The 18,014-nt window shown below is 37.8% G+C and overlaps 1 protein-coding gene across 2 annotated transcripts; it reads left to right on the top strand.

Annotated features, from left to right (window-relative positions):
• The first annotated feature begins 2,478 nt into the window (after nucleotides 1-2,478).
• Nucleotides 2,479-17,316, top strand: PCNP (PEST proteolytic signal containing nuclear protein). 2 transcript variants are annotated; one of them, XM_065913793.1, is made up of 6 exons: nucleotides 2,500-2,607; nucleotides 7,369-7,546; nucleotides 7,622-7,784; nucleotides 10,516-10,590; nucleotides 14,120-14,175; nucleotides 15,482-17,316. In XM_065913793.1, the coding sequence occupies exons 2-6, from the start codon at nucleotides 7,491-7,493 to the stop codon at nucleotides 15,606-15,608; spliced, it is 477 nt and encodes a 158-aa protein (XP_065769865.1). In that variant the 5' UTR covers nucleotides 2,500-2,607; nucleotides 7,369-7,490; the 3' UTR covers nucleotides 15,609-17,316. The 2 variants fall into 2 exon arrangements, with proteins under 2 accessions (XP_065769864.1, XP_065769865.1); XM_065913792.1 differs by lacking the exon at nucleotides 7,369-7,546 and having other exon boundaries at nucleotides 2,479-2,607; nucleotides 7,570-7,784.
• The last annotated feature ends 698 nt before the right edge of the window (nucleotides 17,317-18,014 follow it).

Below are 18,014 nucleotides of genomic sequence, written 5' to 3'. Positions count from 1 at the left end.
ATCATCTAAATTAAGTTTTGTGTGATGTTATCAATGCTGCTCTTTGCCCTGCGCTCAACTGCCTTTTCAACCCTTAATCCATTTATTGGGGTGATTCCTGCAAGTTGGCATTCACTTCTTCAGTGGGTATTTATTGAATACTGGTGTAATCTAGGTCCGAGGGAAACAATGGTGGGCAAGATAGGTGCAATATGACCTCAAGGAATTGACAGGCGAATGGGTTAGTAGCTTCCATCGTTAACTTCTACAATGTGGTACATGGAACTGGATAGCTTTATGTGACCTCTCTAAAATTCATTTTTGTCATTTAAAGACAGAGCATCTATGAGTAAATACATTTGTAACTATAAATGAATATCTCATGTTTATGTCTCCATTTAAAAAATGATTAAAGTGAGTGTCTCAGAAATTCCTCGGCCATCCAGTGGTTAGGACTCCATGGTTTCAGTGCTGAGGGCCCTAGGTTCAATCCCTGGTTGGGTAAGGTCCCAAAAGCCACTTGGTGTGGCCCAAAAACAAAACAAGAGAGTATCATCCATTACATAACTTTTGAAGAGCACATCTAGGAAAAATGAAACAAACACAAATTAATTACATGTTCTCTGGTAGCTCAGCGGTAAAGAATCCGCCTGCAATGCAGGAGATGTAAGAGATGCAGGCTAGATCCCTGGGTGGGGAAGATCCTCTGGAGAAGGTCATGGCAAATACTCCAGTATTCTTGAGTGGAGAATCCCATGGACAGAGGAGACTGGTAGGCTACGGTCCACAGGGTCGCACCGTCGGACACAACAGAAGCAACTTAGCACACTATGTAAAATATTCTGCGGGGCACTTTTACATATTCTGTCATAGATGGTGAACCAGAGACTTCAAATCACCACATCCGCAAACCACCCTGTTTCTGTCATGAGGACAGCACACACTTTCATTCTTTCTACTTTTCCTAGACTTGGACCCTGACAAGTCATCCACTCACAAATACAGAGCACATTTCATGTATGAAATGAGCAGTATAAAGTGCTGTAAAGAAAATAAATTATTTAAATGGTCTCTGAGGGCAAAGAAATTTTGAGTTATCTAGAAAGACCTTTAAAAATATTTATATATGATGGGGGGGTGGGAGGGGGGATCGGGATGGGGAATACATGTAACTCCATGGCTGATTCATGTCAATGTATGACAAATCCCACTGCAATGCTGCGAAGTAATTAGCCTCCAACTAATAAAAATAATTGAAAAAAATTTATATATGAGAGAGGGGGGGGAAGTACAAAGTGACCAAAGCAAGGTATATTGATTGTATTATCACACTTGATCCCCAAGACTACCCTCTGAGGATGTATAAATTATTATCTCTGTTTCATACAAAAGGAAACACAGGTCTGTAGACAGTAAGAAATGCTCAAGGTTTACTCAGTCAGTAAAGGGATTCAAACCCAAGTTCTGACTCCTTAAGACCAATTTCTGTAACACTGACAGCAAATCCAGTAACTACAGTTCCATAGGCAAGGAATAGCAAGAGGGCAGTATAAAAAGAGACAGAAAGGAAAGATGAAGCTGAAAAGGTAGGATGGGGCCCAATGTGATGCTTGGACTTCATTCTGCAAACCCGGAGAATCAACGAAAGGTTTCTAAGAAAGGCAGAAACTACGGCGATTTTAGGTAATAAAGTTTCTTGACACAGAAACACCTTGCAGAAAAAAAAATCAGTTTTACCATTTGCCTCCATAACCTTAGACAAATTTTTCTTTGGCCTCAACTCTAATTGTGGGCCGTGTGCGCGCTCAGTCGCTCATCTGTGTCCAACTCTTTGCGACCCCATGGACTGTAGGCCCTCGAGCTCCTCTGTCCATGGGCTTTTCCAGGCGAAAACACTGAACTGGGCTGCTTACTACTTTAGGGGATCTTCCCGAGCCAGGGATCGAACATGCATCTCCTGCGTTGAAGGCGGACTCTTTACCACGTTAAGATTAAGATGACCACATTAAGATTAATTAAGAGAACAATTTCGCATTGGATTACTGTTCAGTTAAACAGTAGTGGTGATGAAACGATAAAGGGTATGACACAAGGGGGCGCTCGATAAACGTGGATTTCCCTTTTAAGTAGGAAAAAGAATTCGGTTTTCTTTTTTTTTTTTTTTTAATAGGTACACAGGATCCAGCAAAGCCAGAATGAGAAATCCTCCTAGCTTCAGCTGCAGCCACACCTCAGTTGGCAAAAACCTCACATAGGCTCACCGTTTCCAGGGTTACGCTCCCACGTCTCACTTATCTGAATCCGCCACTGGACCAAGAAAAACCTAAGCGACCCCTAGCAAAGCCCGCATGAACTCTCTACAGAACCAGCCAACCTTCCCCGCCCTCTCTTTATAGGCGGCTCGCCGATGACATCATATCCACTTCCGTTTCTGAAAGGGCCTGTCTTCATTCTCTACCGTCGCTCTAGGCTGACGCTTCCACGGCTGGCTCTGAAGCTCAATGGTTGCTGGGCGGGGCTGTGACGTCCTTGGCGTGGCTGCAGGGGAGGCCGCGGCGGGGAAAATGGCGGACGGGAAGGCGGGAGAGGAGAAGCCTGAGAAGCCGCAGCGAGCTGGAGCCGCCGGAGGTGAACACAACCCCAGCGTCGCGGGCTATGTGGGATGCTCTGAGCCTTTCTTTGAGCTTCCCGGGGTGGGGGGAGTAGACTGGGGCGAGAGTGGGCGGATCTGGCTCTCACCCGGCCAGGTGCTGGGCCCAGACGAGCCCCGGGCACGCCCGGTGCGGCCCACTGGGATCCCGGCCCACATCGCCTCCTTACCGGGGAAGAGCCGGTCACTGTTCGTCACCTCCTGGCCCCAGCAGAGTCCCTGCTTCCGAAGAGAAGGGAGATGGGCAGCAGAAAGGGGGACCGAACTCGGGGTGGGACTCGCAGTGGCGGTGCCCGAGCCGCTACCGCCACACCGGAGACGCACATCACACAAAACGCTCACGCGCGCTCACTCAGCCCGAGTCCCCGCGCAGTGGCCGCAGGAACTGGCCGCAGGCCGAGTTTCCGATGCTGCCGGCCTCTCGCTTACACCTAGGAGTTAGTTTGCTGCTCCCTTCTCACTGAGGAAGTGGACTGTCCTGGCCTTTTTCATTCCTTCATTTTTAAGCCTAATACTGATCCTGTAAGGGCTGGGTCGAGGCGATGGAGGGAAAGAGGAATTCCTTGGCCTGTCTCCTGGTTTAATCGTTGGGGTCTAGGATTAGGGTTTGATTGCCTTTCTTTGAACTGTCTGCCTTTTATGTGCTAGGCTGTTGCCAGCCAGCTGCCTGCCAGATCTTTAGGTGGCTAAATAGGCTAGTGTGACGCTTCCCTGTTTGTTAACGATGTCAATTCAGGTTGCAGCTATCTTTATTCTGTCACCCCCAATCCTCTAAATTTGGGTCTTGTGCATTAAGGAAAAGAAACACCATGTAATCTGTCTAGTTTTCCCGTCCCTTTGTCCTAACAAGGCTAGTTTAACACGTGCGAGCTGATAAATGTCTTTAGAACGTTTTTAAGTATCACACTGTCCTACTTCTCCAAGTCTTATCCCTGAAAGTATTTAATATGAGAAAATACAGAAAATTAGTAGTATATGAAGGTAACTGTTAGGACCTCCTAACAAGTTTGATGTGAATTAACTTGGGAACGAAATTGAGAAAAGTGTAATATTCGGTTACTTTGGACCCAGAATTTCCTTTTTAAAAAATACATAAGGTGCTGTTAATTGAGCCCAAACTCCTTCACCCTTTCCACTCCCCTCCCCCCTTTTTTTTGTTGTTTTACTAGTAAAACAGCTTATGAAGCAGCAGTTTAAACCGTTTAGTACTACCTCTTTAGCGGCTTTTTGTGGCCAAAATTGGAAATTGCCAAGTAAAATTACACTTAAAAATTAGTCTGAGGGAAAACAAAGATCTGTAGGCCTTATCTGACTTACAGACTACCGCTTAAGAATGGTTTTTTGTCTTAGATGAGTATCTGTGTTTAATCTGAGCCAAGATGTAGCTTGAGGGAATTCCCTGGGGGCTTAGCGGTTAGCCTTCCCAGGGTTTCACTGCCTGGCCTAGGTTCAGTGCCTAGGTTCTCTGCCCCGGGAACTGAGATTTCACAACACACCTGGCTGAAGTAGCCAAAACAAAACAGAAAAATGTACTAGAAGTGTCAGCATAATTCCACTGTGTAATTTATCCACCACCCTTTCGTTAGGGATAATTTACTCTGTAGTATGAATATTGGTGTTTCTGTGTTAGCATATTTTTGTGACAAGAATGATATAAAATAACCTTTTTTTACTAATTGCTATCAAAAGTTGTATCCTTGTTAGTGACTCAGGCTGATATTCTTTAATAACGTCTACATAATTGCCTTGAGTGTGCCTTCCTTTATAAGAAAATAGCAGTTACATGTTAACCATTTTTGAATGACATGTTTTTAATGAAGTTGTACAAAAAAATCATAGTTAAAACATTTATGCCATTCATGGATATTGCTAAATTGATAAAATTTTATGGCAAGTAGGCACTATTTAACACTTGGCCAGTTTGTATTGCGGGGGGGGCTTACCTAGGAATTTTTCTGATTTTTAACTCCTACTGAACAATCCATTACATTGGAAATATAAGTATTTTTTTAAGAAGTTAACATGAGTTTATATTAATAAGAGAAGCTACTTACTTGAACTTCCTGCTGTCACCTTTAAGGGGAGGGATAATGTTAAGGGTTAGGCTTTGGGTAGCTTTTCTCTTTTTTCTTCCCTTTAGCTAAATTTTTGTAGCTCCTTGAAATAAGTAGAAATTTTAGAGCTATTCATGCTGTAATCATATTCACCTCAAGCTATTTTATGTTTCTAATAACTACGTTAATGAAATTGACGTTTCTTCTGTCAAGAGGGTCTTGAGTATATTCTCATTTAAACTGCACACCAGTCCTATTTATTAGTCCTATTAGTCCTATTAGAGCTAGCAGAAGGCAAATGGGTCATGAAGGGTATCCTTAGGGACTTAAAACTTACTAGGTAATTTTTTCAAAGTAAGGTAACCTTTTCGACTCCCAAGGCCCACCTCTCCTCCTCAACTATTCAGTGAAAGACGAGAAAAAAAAATATTAGTACTGTATTTTGATTTCACATTAACTAGTCTACACATTTTATTTGCTCAGAATACAAACTAGATAAAATCTCTTATTTAGATACTCCTTGATAAAGAATCTAGTAATAACTGTCCATATTTGTTATAAAGTGATTTATTTTTTTAAAACTGCATATTTCTTCACTCTTTAAAATGTAAGTCACATTGCTAAGGTTTTTCACATTTACTAATCTGTGGCCATTCAAAATTTTATTTTCGACAGTGTCAGAATAGAAAACATCTCATTAAATAAATTGGAAACAGCAGTTCATGATTATAAGCCCTACCCGCCCCCCCAACTGCTAAAGTAGTACATGTTGTATTTAAGGGAAGACACTTAATGGACTTTAAAACACTTCAATGGTCTTGATACTTTGCCTGTTCAGATGACAGGAACACAGATGTGAATAAAATTTGAGTTGCCAGCAGTTGGTTAGTTATTGTAGTTTCCCCAACTCCTCTGTTCACGCTACCTTTTTCTAGAGCAGTAATTCTAGAAATCTTCCCCAGACATCATAGGAGTGGACAGATAGTATTATGTTCCATGTGTTAGCACATACTAGTTCAGTTAGTTGTCACACTTAATATTATAGTAATAACTATGCTTCTCACTTTTCCTCATATTTATGCTTTGCTTTTTCTAGATTCTTTGTTCCCAAACTATTTTTTGGGTAAAAGTATTCCTAGAATTCAGAGTAGATAGGTTTTAAAAGAACCAGAAATTGTGACTAATGATAGCCCTTGAGTCACAGTTCAAAGAGCAGAGTTACACTAGAATCAAAACTAAATGTTCTTTGTGCTGTTTGTTTTGATGTTTTTCAGAGTTTGTGTTTGCACAAACTTGTGCCTTTAGTGGTGTATAGATTGCTTCTATATGTAAATTCAGTGTTTTTTTTTAATGTGTTTCAATACATGGAGCCAATAAGTTTTCAGTTTTAGCTGTGCCAGTCACAAAGAAGTAGTTGTTATCACTGTTTGGGTTTTACTGTAAAATTCATACTTGATTAAAACTATAAGGATACAGAATAAAATTTGGCATAAATGATTTTAGTGATAGACTGAAATATAATGTTTGCATAATACCGTCTTTTTAAGAAATTCTAAATTGAATTCTACATTTCAGATATTGAGTAGCAATCTTACATTCTTCTGGTGCTTTTGTAATTTTATATCTAAATAAGTGAATTCAGACAGCTGTTGCAATGCTCTTTCCTTCCTAAGGAAGTCCCAAAACCTAATACTGCTTAATTTCTCCCCCACATTGTTATTACAACTTTCACCCCTTGTTAAAGGTAATGAAGAGTTTATTTTATTTTCCTGTAAACAAAATCAAATGTTCTGTTCAAAGTACTTATTAATTTAGCTACCCCATCTTTCCAAAATTATATAAATTGGGATCTATAACCTCTTGTCCTTTATTACTCATCCATTTGATTTCCCCTTTTCCATCCATTCTTGCTTTTTGTCATGTTTTCCGAGCCGTTGTCAGGGTCATTCCTTAGAGAATCTTCTCTTTCTCCGTAAATATTCATCTGGTGTAGCAGAATACATTGTACAGGGTAAATAATCAGCCAGTTTTCTTCTGTCTTGCTTCCCAGTATGTTCTTAAATAGCCTTCATGTGTAACGTTCAAGATGTTAACTCATTTCATTTGTTAATATAAACAAGCAAACTTACTGAAAGACATCTTGCATTCCATGTCTACATGTGTGTGCCTTCTGTTAGAAATTATCATTTTTAGCTCATCTTTTTTTATGATGAAAAAATAATGTGTGATCCTAAATATAATTGTTGATCACTCTTTAGGCTAAACAGATGGTAATCAAGCTTTGAGAGTAGAATTAAGTTACTATAGAGGGGATGACCTTGATGTCTTCCTTGAAGTTCCTTTCTAAAGATTGTGTGAAATGTTCATGAAGAACACATCACTCAAGAAAGTTACTGCAGGCTGTACTGTGTAGTTTGGGACATAATGGGCTGGTCATAAAGTTACTTTGTATAACTAGTAGTATACTATTGAAGAATATTAGATGTTTTATTAGTCAAGTGTATTATTCTATGATGTGACTAATTGCCAACAACCATTTCATGTAGAAGAGTTTATAGTTCTTAATTTATGAAAAGCAAAATTCCACAGGTAATTAGATTATTATGCAACTTAGAGTGTTTAGTTGAAGGGTCTTTTTGTGAACTCTATTTTTATAATTTTGAATTGCTCTGTATTTTATGCTAGTTAATTCATGGGAGCCTCTTCTACTGCCACACAATCTCAGTTCCTGCTGTATGCTCTAACAAACAGTGGAAGAGACTGTTGGGTCAGTAGGTGACAACTGCAGAGGTATCTTCCTTATAACGATGCTTTTTGAGGTTGCTGCTCCCATCAATCTGCTCAGTAAAAGTAGCTCATCTTGGTAAGTTGTTTCGACTTCACCAGGACCTGAAGAAGAAGCAGAAAAACCTGTGAAAACTAAGACTGTTTCTTCCAGTAATGGAGGGGAAAATTCCAGTCGCAGCGCTGAGAAGCGATCAGCTGAAGATGAAACTGCAGACCTCCCAACAAAACCTACAAAGATCTCCAAGTTTGGATTTGCCATAGGTAGTCAGACGACAAAGAAAGCCTCAGCCATATCCATCAAACTTGGCTCAAGTGTGAGTTATTTTATATGTTATATTTGTAATGGGTCTTAAGGATTTGTTTTGGAAACCTGCTTTTATTTGATTATGATAAATTAAGTATAAAATGATACATTGGTGCATGAACTTATAACATGTAAGTATCTAAGAAAATTATTAGTATATTCAAGGAAAGTCTGGATGAATTATAAATCAAGCTGTTTTTTTAAAAAGGTTTGGGATATGAGAAGGAACAAATATTGTAGGGAATATATGACTTATAAAGTAATAGCCTACAATTTCCTAACTTGTGCAAAACCTCTGAAAAATACTTAGAGTTTCAGTTTATCTTTTAATTCCAGTGATGTTAAAAAATACTATCTCTAGAAATCATTTGTGCCGTAAAAGATTAATGTTAGTAAGGTACTGCTTAGTGAGAGCTTCCTGATTAACTTACTTTGGAGCTACAAATGGGTGTAGAGTCTTGAAGCCTGTGATAACAGTCCTTTGTAGATCAACTCCTGACCTCTTGTTTTAGATATAAACCTTGAATTAGTACTTACTAACTGTTGAGTGTCTGGAAAATAAATATTAGATTGAAGCCTTAGACAGTTGACTATTTCTGATCTACAGAAGTGATAATTTCCTGTGATTCAACTGAATAGGTCTCCTCTTTAAGAAAAAGGAGCTTACTTTAATAGCATATTGCTGTTGACTTTAGAAAATGGTTATACATGCTTGTATAAGGAGTATAATCCTAAAATTGCTTTGGTTTATTCATGTCCTGTGAAAATTAATGCTCACTTGCCAGGTACTTACAGCTTGATATCTTCATTAGATGTTCAAAGATTTTTAAGTGGATCAGGAAAAAAAAATATGGATCAGATTCCTACTAGAGTGCGTGCATTTGAGCCACACGTCTAGTTTTTATAAAGCTACTACTCCTTAGAACCCCCACTCCTGCCATATGCTGTTTTGCCTTTTTCTTCCTTTTTGTAAAAAATTTAGTCTGAACAAAAGGCATTCAGCTTATAACTTCATTATTTCATGACTCTTCTCCCTACTTGACCTGATTTTTTTGGTTTAACCTGTTTTTTTATAACATTACTTATACCCACCTGCATAAATATTTACTTTTTTTCATTGTCATTAAAGATATGGTTCTCAGGTACACTTCCCATATAGGTGTTCCCCTTAGTAATAGATTTTACTGTGGTTGAACATACCACAGAAGTCAAATACCCATATACCTACTTTTTCTAAGTAATTGAAATGATTTAGTAATTGCTGATCATTTTAGTTAGGAGGGTTATGCTTAAAAAGGCCTATTCACTAAAACTTTAACCTTTAGAAAACAAACTTTTTTTTTTTTCGTAAAACAAACCAAAGTGTAAACATAATCTTGGTGAAATGAGATGTAGGATATGTAAATAGTTGAAACTGTTGCTTTTGATGATAAGATGTGAAAAGATAGTCAAACAACCAGCAAATACTTGAGTCTTACGTTGTATGTTCAGCATCAAATACATGGCATGTTTTAAGAGTAAAGGGTGTTTTCTAGAGTCACTGTGCATAATTTCCAAATGAACATTTCCATTTCTTCAAAAGTACACAGGTTATAAAGGTGTTTGTGTTATATAAGAGGGATGGTTAATTTTGTTTCAGCAGCTCAGAGATGATTTTATTGGGGAGGTGGTGCTAGAGCTGACTTTAAATACAGGAAAGAGGCAAAAGGACTCAGATGAAAAAGAGAGTTTCATGCAGGGAGTTCCCTGGCAGTCCAGTGAGCAAGGCTCAGTGCTGTCACTGCTGTGGGCTGGGATTCCTTAGTTGCAGAAGAGCCCACAGAAGGCGCAGGGCGCCTTATGCAGAGGCAGTTTAAATGTGAAGCCACATGATGCCTCAGGAAATTGTTCATTGTTAGGAGGTGTTCAGTAGTCAGATGGAGGGATAGAAAGCCCCCCACATAAGACCATAGGACCAAATCATAAAGGACCCGTAGTCCATAATAAAATTTGGTTTTAGTCTCTGGGTTCTAGAGCAGTCATGGAGCTATAGTAGAGGCTAGACCCTATAAACAGGTTTGCATTTTAGAAGCGGTGCTCTGGTACCAATATAGAGAATTAGAGGGATAAAAACAACAGAAGGCTGGAAAACGGTAAGTCTAACAGTAGTTCAGGCAAGAAATGCTAAGGGGCCTTAGGTGTTGGTAACGTGGTAACCAGTAAGCTGAGAAGGCAGGGGGAGATTTAAGTCTGTTTAATAGAGGTCTAGTTGACAGGACCCCACATAGAATGTGCAGGTTGAAGTAAAGGTTTTCTGGCTTGGGTACTTCATGAGCACCTCGGTACCCCTCGGATCTCTAAGCGGCTCTGTGCAGTGCCGCCAGCTGGTAGAGAAAGACGGATCTTGGTGTCTTTCTCAGGGTAATCTGTGTTTCATTTTAATGTTACTATGGGCAATTGTTGATATTCATTTTCTCTTAACCTGTACTAAGTTCCTTTATGTAAATGATACTAAATTATAGATCATAACTAGAAAATCTTTGACGGAGGAAAACAAATGGCCATATGATTAATAAAGTAAAATCTGTTGATAACCCACATTTTCAAAAAAGAAAATGGATTTCTCCAAAGTTTGTTCTTAGTTCCTTACTATATGTTTCTGTGAAAATGTAACGTTGCATCTTTGAAGATGTTATTCCTGTCATTAAATAAGCCTGTGTAAACATTATGTGATGATACTCTTTTTAATGTTTCTTCTTCAGAAGCCTAAAGAACCGGTTCCAACTCTTGCTCCAAAAACCCTTTCAGTAGCAGCAGCTTTTAACGAAGATGAAGATGTAAGTTGATAGCTAGTTTTCTTTGTTTTACTTTAACCTGTTCTTTATGGATGTTAGTGGCAAATTGTCAAGTTGTATTAATGGTACTAGTGAACTTTTGTTTTTGGCAACTTAACAGTTTGGGTTTGTGTGTGTTTTTTCTTTTTTTTTAATGACATCTGCACAGTCTGGATATTTCTATTAATTTGGTTGTGGGATTATTTCAAATACTGACTTTGGGGGGCAAGGAACTTAAATCAACAAATGCTTATTATGAGTAATAATACACATGTGCTATGAGTACTTGAGTAATAGCTCCCAAGAACAATATGGGTAAGAATTATACCTTCGGAGGAGCACAAAATGTGGGGCTGGAGTGATTGGCAAGGATATTTAAGAGAAGAAACATAAGTTGGGTACTAAAACATTAGACAGGAATGTTTTGTGAGGAATACTTTTGTGAATTAAGATATCAGCTTTCAGATCACAAGTGGTAAAGCTAAGCAGCTGTGTTTGACACCTGGAGGTTTAGTAGAAGTTTTAGGCAAGGATGAGTATGGAGTGATGGGGACTCGGGAGGTAGAAACAGTGGTTATCACTGTATTCTCCCTTGGACATTTACTCATTCTACACATCTGATTGCTTTCTGTACACTAGGCACAGTGAGATTACAAAGGTAAATCAGACATGTTCCTCTCGGAATTCAGCCTAGCAGTACAGGGCCTTACACATAAAATGGTCCAAGATGAAATCCAAAGTACCAGAGGAGATGAAATGATGTAAGAGATTTAGGTGAGGAAGAGCGGCCAGGTGACTCGATGCATGCGGTGTTATGGAAAGACCACTGGACTGGCGGTTGGAAGACCTTGGTTCTTTTCCTGTCCTGTCCAGTTATTAACCAATAGAGAGCCTGCAACTAAATCAGTTTACCTTTTGGAGCCTTAGTTTTCCAACTTGTAAAGTGAAGGCTAAATTTAGATCACAGGTTTTAAACACAGGTTTTCTTAGAGTTCTGGGGTTCTGTGGAAATGTCTCAGAAGCATACTCGGTCGTGTCCGACTCTTTGCAACCCCATGTACTGCAGCCCACTCAGGCTGCTCTGCCCACGGGGATTCTCCAGGCAAGAATACTGGAGTGGGTTGCCGTGCCCTTCTCCAGGGGATCTTCCCGACCCAGGAATCAAACTTAGGTCTCCCACACTGCAGCAGATTCTTTACCCTCTGAGCTACCAGGGAAGCCCAGGAGTACTGGAGTGGGTAGCCAACCCTTCTCCAGGGGATCTTCCCGACCCAGGAATCGAACCAGCTAACAAGCATGACTCTGGTCTCCTGCTGCTATTTCATTTATGTCTGCTCTCTTATCTATTTGGTATTTGGAAATCCAAGTAGTATTTTGTTGAGGAAAAAACTTTTATGTCCCCCCCTCCCCCCAAAAAATTTTGAAAAGCATCGACTTAAATTTAATGTTTTTTTCATGTCTAACCAGAATTCTTAAGAGATTATGTAACATTTTGACCTCTACAGATTATGTCAGGGAAGGACAGTATAGGAAGAAGGGAATAGCATGTGCAGAAGTAGAAAGGCTGAAAATTGTAAGCACCTACATAATAATGGCTTATTTTGAATATCTAACAAATTGAGTCTTTGCACATATCTTTATTTTACCTTCCATATACCCCTGTGAATTGTGTGAGATGGTTATTCTTACTTTCCAAATGGAGAAATTAAGTTATGAGTGCACGAGTATGTGCTGATCCACACAAGTGTCACCTAGAGCTTAGAACTACAACTTGGCTTTCTGGTTCCTCGTCCTGTACTCTCTTTCCTGTTTTTAAAGAAATTTTAGACAGGTTCAGACAGCACTCTTTCTGCCATAAGATGGTAATGATAGTTAAGGATAAACTTGTGTCTTAGTTAAAAAAACACATGCACCTGAGATCTTCATCTGAGGACTTCCTGGCAGTCCAGTGGTTCAGTCTCCGCACTTCCACTGCAGGGGGCGCGGGTTTGACCTCTGGTTAGGGAGTTAAGATCGTGTATGCCTTACAGTGCGGCCAAAAAAAAGGAAATAAAGCCTTTGTTTGTTTCTTCCTTTTTCTGCAGAACATAGTTAGCCTTGGATATATATCTGAGTCTGAAATATAGTGGACAAAGAACATGTTCTTTTGTTTAATTTTGAAATTTAAAAGTAACTTTTTCAGTTCAGTCTCTTTAGTTTCTTTTAATTTGTAGAATGTTCCCCAGTTTGGATTTGTCTGATGTTCTCTTATCATTAGATGCATGTTCCTCTTGGCAGGTGTACCACAGAGATGATGCCAAGTTCTCAGGGCATATTAGATCAGGAGCACATGTGTCAATATGCCCTGTTGCTGGCAATGCTACCTTTGATCATTGGGTTAAGTGGTGTCTGCCAGATCTCTCTACTGTCAAATGACTGTTTTACCTTTTAGAATTAATTCAAGTTTATCTTGTGGGGATATGTTTTAAGAATACATGAAAATACCTAACTACTTAAGCATTCATTCATGAATGTTAACATTCACTGATGATTCTTACCAGAATCAGTTCTATTATGTTTGCCAAGTGGTAATTTTTTTTTTTTTCATTCTTTCCTCCTGTCCATGGTTGTTAATTGTCTCACTGTAAGGGAGAGCTTTTCCTTATTTATACAAGTGTAGCCTATTCAACAGGCCATAATACTCAAATTGTCCCAGATTTGACCATTAGAAACCTCTTTAAGGTGGATCTTGAGATGACTGATTAAAAAATAATATTTATCTCAGCAGTAACATTTACATATAAAGACATCTAAAAGACACTGACTTGACACATTCTTTTTCACCAGCTGTAACTGTGGAAAAGCAGTAAGGAATGAGCTTTCAAGACTTCTTTACAGTAAAGAAGACATTTTTGAGAAGGAGCAATACAGTGAAGTGGTTTAGAGCATTTCTTTGGTGTCCAGCTGTTTTGTGACTGGACATGTTACCATGCATACTTCAGCTACAAAATGTGATTGATGATACTCACCCCACTTGGTAGGATTGTTAGAGTTTTCAGAGATCGTGCATATTAAAGCATTTAACACAACATGAAGATTCTAGTAAACAACTAGTTTTAGTTCTAAAATATCAGGTTTTTACCAGAATTTTTTCTTTTTGCTGATTCAGCACTTGAAGCATAGGTTTTTTTAATGTAGTTAAAATAAGTTACTTTTTTAACCAAAATTTACAGTTGGATATAAAATTTAGCATTATTAGTATCAAGTGATTTTAACATAGTTGACCTTCAGCCAACACAGGTTTGAACTGTATGGGCCTATTTATATGCAGATTTTTTTTCAGTAAACATGTGCTACAGTAGTACCATATCCCAAGTTGATTGACTCCTTGGATGTGGAACCATGGATATGGAGGGCTCACTGTAAAGTTACACACAGGTTTTTGACTTGAGGAGGTTTGGGTCAGGGGTGGTGCCCCCAGCCACCCCCTGCATTGTTCAGGAGTCTGCTGTATCCGTATGCAGTCATTTCTTTGTGTCTCTTGTTTTTCCAGAGTGAACCAGAGGAAATGCCTCCAGAAGCAAAGATGAGGATGAAGAATATTGGAAGGTATAATTTTTGTATAATATCATAGAAAATTACAGTGAATTTAAAGCAAGAATAAATTGCACATAGTTTGTTAGTGTTCAAGCTTTTCTTGCATATTTGGGTAAAACAGTTTTGTTTTCTAATATAGCAGTATTTCTCTCCTGATAAGAGAAAATAGTATTTTAAGAGAAAATAGTATTTTAAGAAAAAATAGCAACAATGTTGTTTCTTTTCAGATAGATGTAATCTGTATTTTTTCAAATAAACAGAAATGTTTCCGATTTAAAATTTTTTTCAGGTTATAAAGAAATGGCTTTCACTCATCTCACTTACAGTATCATTCCCACCACTTAATCTTGATTGTATATGCTCCTTTTTCCTTGGTAATATAGATGCTAAATATCAAAATAAGATAAAAACCATCTTTAAATTTTCCTCTGTTTGTTATTATGGAAATAACATTAATTTCATATTAACATGATATTCAGTTTCTTGTCTTTGTATGCATAAATGGATAACTTGGAGGTTAGTAGGAAGGCTGGGCTTCGACACGGCCTATACTGTGTCCCCACTTCTATCAAATGTATATTTCCCCAAAGAGCCAAGTGCTGAGTCTTTCAGCACCGGTCTTCAGACTTTTCCTGTGGCTCCAGTGGGAACAGTCCCAGTGGCCATCTGCTGGCCTCCCTTTCACACAGACTCTAAAGTACGTTATAACCAAAGTATAAACCAAGTCTATACCTGCATACATCTAAACATTTAAAATCAAAACATGTTCATAAAATGACAGCTGAACCATTTTGTGTGTGATACATCTTCATTTTTTTTTTTTCTAGTTCATCTTTTATAAATACTGTTGACAAGTCACCAAATTGATTTAATGACCCTGTTACCGGGTTACATGGAGAAGGAAATGGCAGCCCACTCCAGTATCCTTCCCTGGAGAATCCCATGGACAGAGGAGCCTGGCGGGCTACAGTCCATATAGCCTGGCGGGGCTGCAAGAGTCAGACACGACCTAGCGGCTAAACCACAGTGGGTTACAAGCAACTGTTTTTAAAACTATAGTGGTTGCCACCTTTAGCTGTTTATCAGAATCACCTTAAATGTTTGTTCAGTCTACAAATTTACCTGGCTCCTCCTCCCACTGAATCTGAAATTTTAGGACTGGGTCTGTGGAAAAGGTATTTTTAAAAAGATCTGTAGCAGCTTCTGATGTGTGGCCTCCATTTATAATGGGTGCTAAACAGACATTTTGAAAGAGTTAAAAACATGGTCCAAAAGTCATTATATAACGTTTTAAATAAATTTCTTTTTTTTAACACAGGGATACACCAACATCAGCAGGACCAAACTCCTTCAATAAAGGAAAGCATGGCTTTTCTGATAACCAGAAGCTGTGGGAGCGAAACATAAAGTCTCATCTTGGGAATGTCCATGACCAAGACAATTAGATGATGTGTTTTGAAATTGGGGTGTGGGGTGGGTGTAAAGTTAAAAGGAACAGTTTCCTTTTTTAAGGAATGGTATAAGACTATCTTTGGAGCCGCCTTTTTTTTTCTTTTTCTTTTTTTAAATATTGAGTGGTACACTAATAAATGAGAATTTGAAATTAGAAGTAATTTATGTTTTATATACAGATTTCGAGACATTTACTAATTTTGTAGTTTCATGTGATTAGTTTCCAAAGGTTACAGATACTAAAAAAATCAGAAATGGTACCTTTCTAAGAATTGCATATTTTTTTAGACACAACTATTAGCACATTAGGAGGGAAGCAAAAAGTTGTCTATTTAAACTGTAGGCCGTTACTCTCTAACTTAACTCCCTTACTAACCTAAACTTGTCTGGCTCCCAGGAACAGCCTTATAGAGAAGGGAGTATTGTATTGGGAGGAAAATGTTACTGGACTATTGATTGAGAAAGTAAATTAGATAAAATACAGCTTTTTTTTTTTCCCTAATGGGCATTTGTTTAGTTTCAAATCATCATTAACTAGTTATTGCATTGCTATCAGTGGATACAGATGCTTAGCTCTTTAGAAAGAACATTTTAAAATTTTACATAAACTGTTGAGTATTTAAAAGCCCACTTCACTTTAAAGGGTTTTGTCTACTTTCATTAGTCTTCAAAGAACAACCATTTGCTACCAAAGTAAATCAGTATTTTGAATGTGCTTCTCTTGATTTTTGTTATTAGCTAGTTCCTGTAAACATTTCCACCAGATCTTGAGGCAAATCATAAGGAAGCTGTTTCTTTTAAAATAACAAACCACCACCAAAAATTTAAATGTACATAATAGTTAAATGTTTGGCTGTTCTTATTTTTTAAAGGGTATAAACACCAAAAAAAAGGGGGGGGAGCAACAATGTATGAAGATGGAAGATAAGAAAGATGCACTTTCTGTAACTTTATCAAAGCATTTATGTTACTAACTTGTGAAATCCAATTTGATTTGAACTTATTAACAGGAATTCTTATTTAGCACAAAAATATGGTTTACTTTAACTGTATACTTGCTAACCAGTGGCCTCTCAAAAGCACATTTTAGATACTGAAAATGAAAGAAAATGCATCTTTAAACATATTTTATGGAATCTTCGACCACATATACTTTGTTAATCTATGTGTTGTAGGATTGTGTTTATTTTGTATTTTTGTATTGTATATGAATTCTTTTTTAATGTGACAGTTAAACACATCTTTTAAAGCTTAGACACACATAGAAGAAAAATACAGTATAATGATTTTCCTTGAAAACTACAATGTTAGATTTTGGAGGCAGCTTCAGACTGATTGGTGGTAACTACTTGCTCTGAGCTCTTTTAATAAGGAATAACTCCAGAGAAGCAGCCTGTATATATTCCTAATACTTTGTTCACTTGCATTTGAGTTTAGAAGCCCCAAGTAAAACAATGGAAATGTATATAGAACTATTAGTTCTTACTTACATGATTTAATTATATCAAGATACATGAATTTAACTTGCTTTAATGTAGGCAAACTTTCCATTTTTGTTCATTTTGATGTTTATGTTGAAATAACACCCCTCTCCTACATTTCATTTTCTTGACTCAAATATCAACTTACGGTCAAGATGGGAGAGAGAAACAACTAAGATGAATGTCTTTACTAAAATGCCAATAAATTTGTCAAACTCTATTAGTGTTCTTATTTTCTGTTCCAGTTAATTGTTGCTGGGTTTGTTTGTTTTAAGCAAAGAGACATGTTGTTATTACTGTTGCCCAGATTGTTGGCTGAAGTAATGGGAGATTTAAAATTGTTTTTTGGAGTCTGCATAACTGAGCGCATAGTTCGAGAGCATTATATGATATCTTGGGTTTGAAGAGACTTAATCCAAATTCTCCCCTCCCTCTACTGCCGAAATGTCATCTAGTGTGTGCTGTAGTAAGTCCTAGCCAAAGCATATCTTTGAAAATTCCTAAGTGTTGGAAGGTATTTTGTTACTAGTGGCTGCCATTGATTATCTCTGAATATTTTCTTAATGTTTATAATGCTCCTGTCCAATAGGTCAAGTCTTAGTAAATGAAAAGATTGAACTACATTTTAGAATTAAGATTCATTTCTACTTTAATTACAAATGAAGGCTATGAATTTCAGTTTTTTTAATAACTAATTATCAAGGTTAGTTTGATACACTGGAGTGATTGTTCAAGTTACTTTCTTGCTGAGATGAAGATATTTTAATTTTCTTCAACTTCATTTTGAAAAAATTTCAAACTTAAAAAACATTGCAAAAATACATGAAGTATTTCCCACGATCTTCTAGTGATAAAATATAACCACAGGACAATTGTCAAAATCAAGGAATTAACATTAAAATATTGTCATCTTTTACT

Source organism: Muntiacus reevesi, chromosome 21, assembly GCF_963930625.1.
Source record: "Muntiacus reevesi chromosome 21, mMunRee1.1, whole genome shotgun sequence".
Lineage (NCBI taxonomy): Eukaryota > Metazoa > Chordata > Mammalia > Artiodactyla > Cervidae > Muntiacus > Muntiacus reevesi.
Note: the sequence above shows the minus strand (reverse complement) of the source record. Positions and strands in the feature narration are given on the sequence as shown.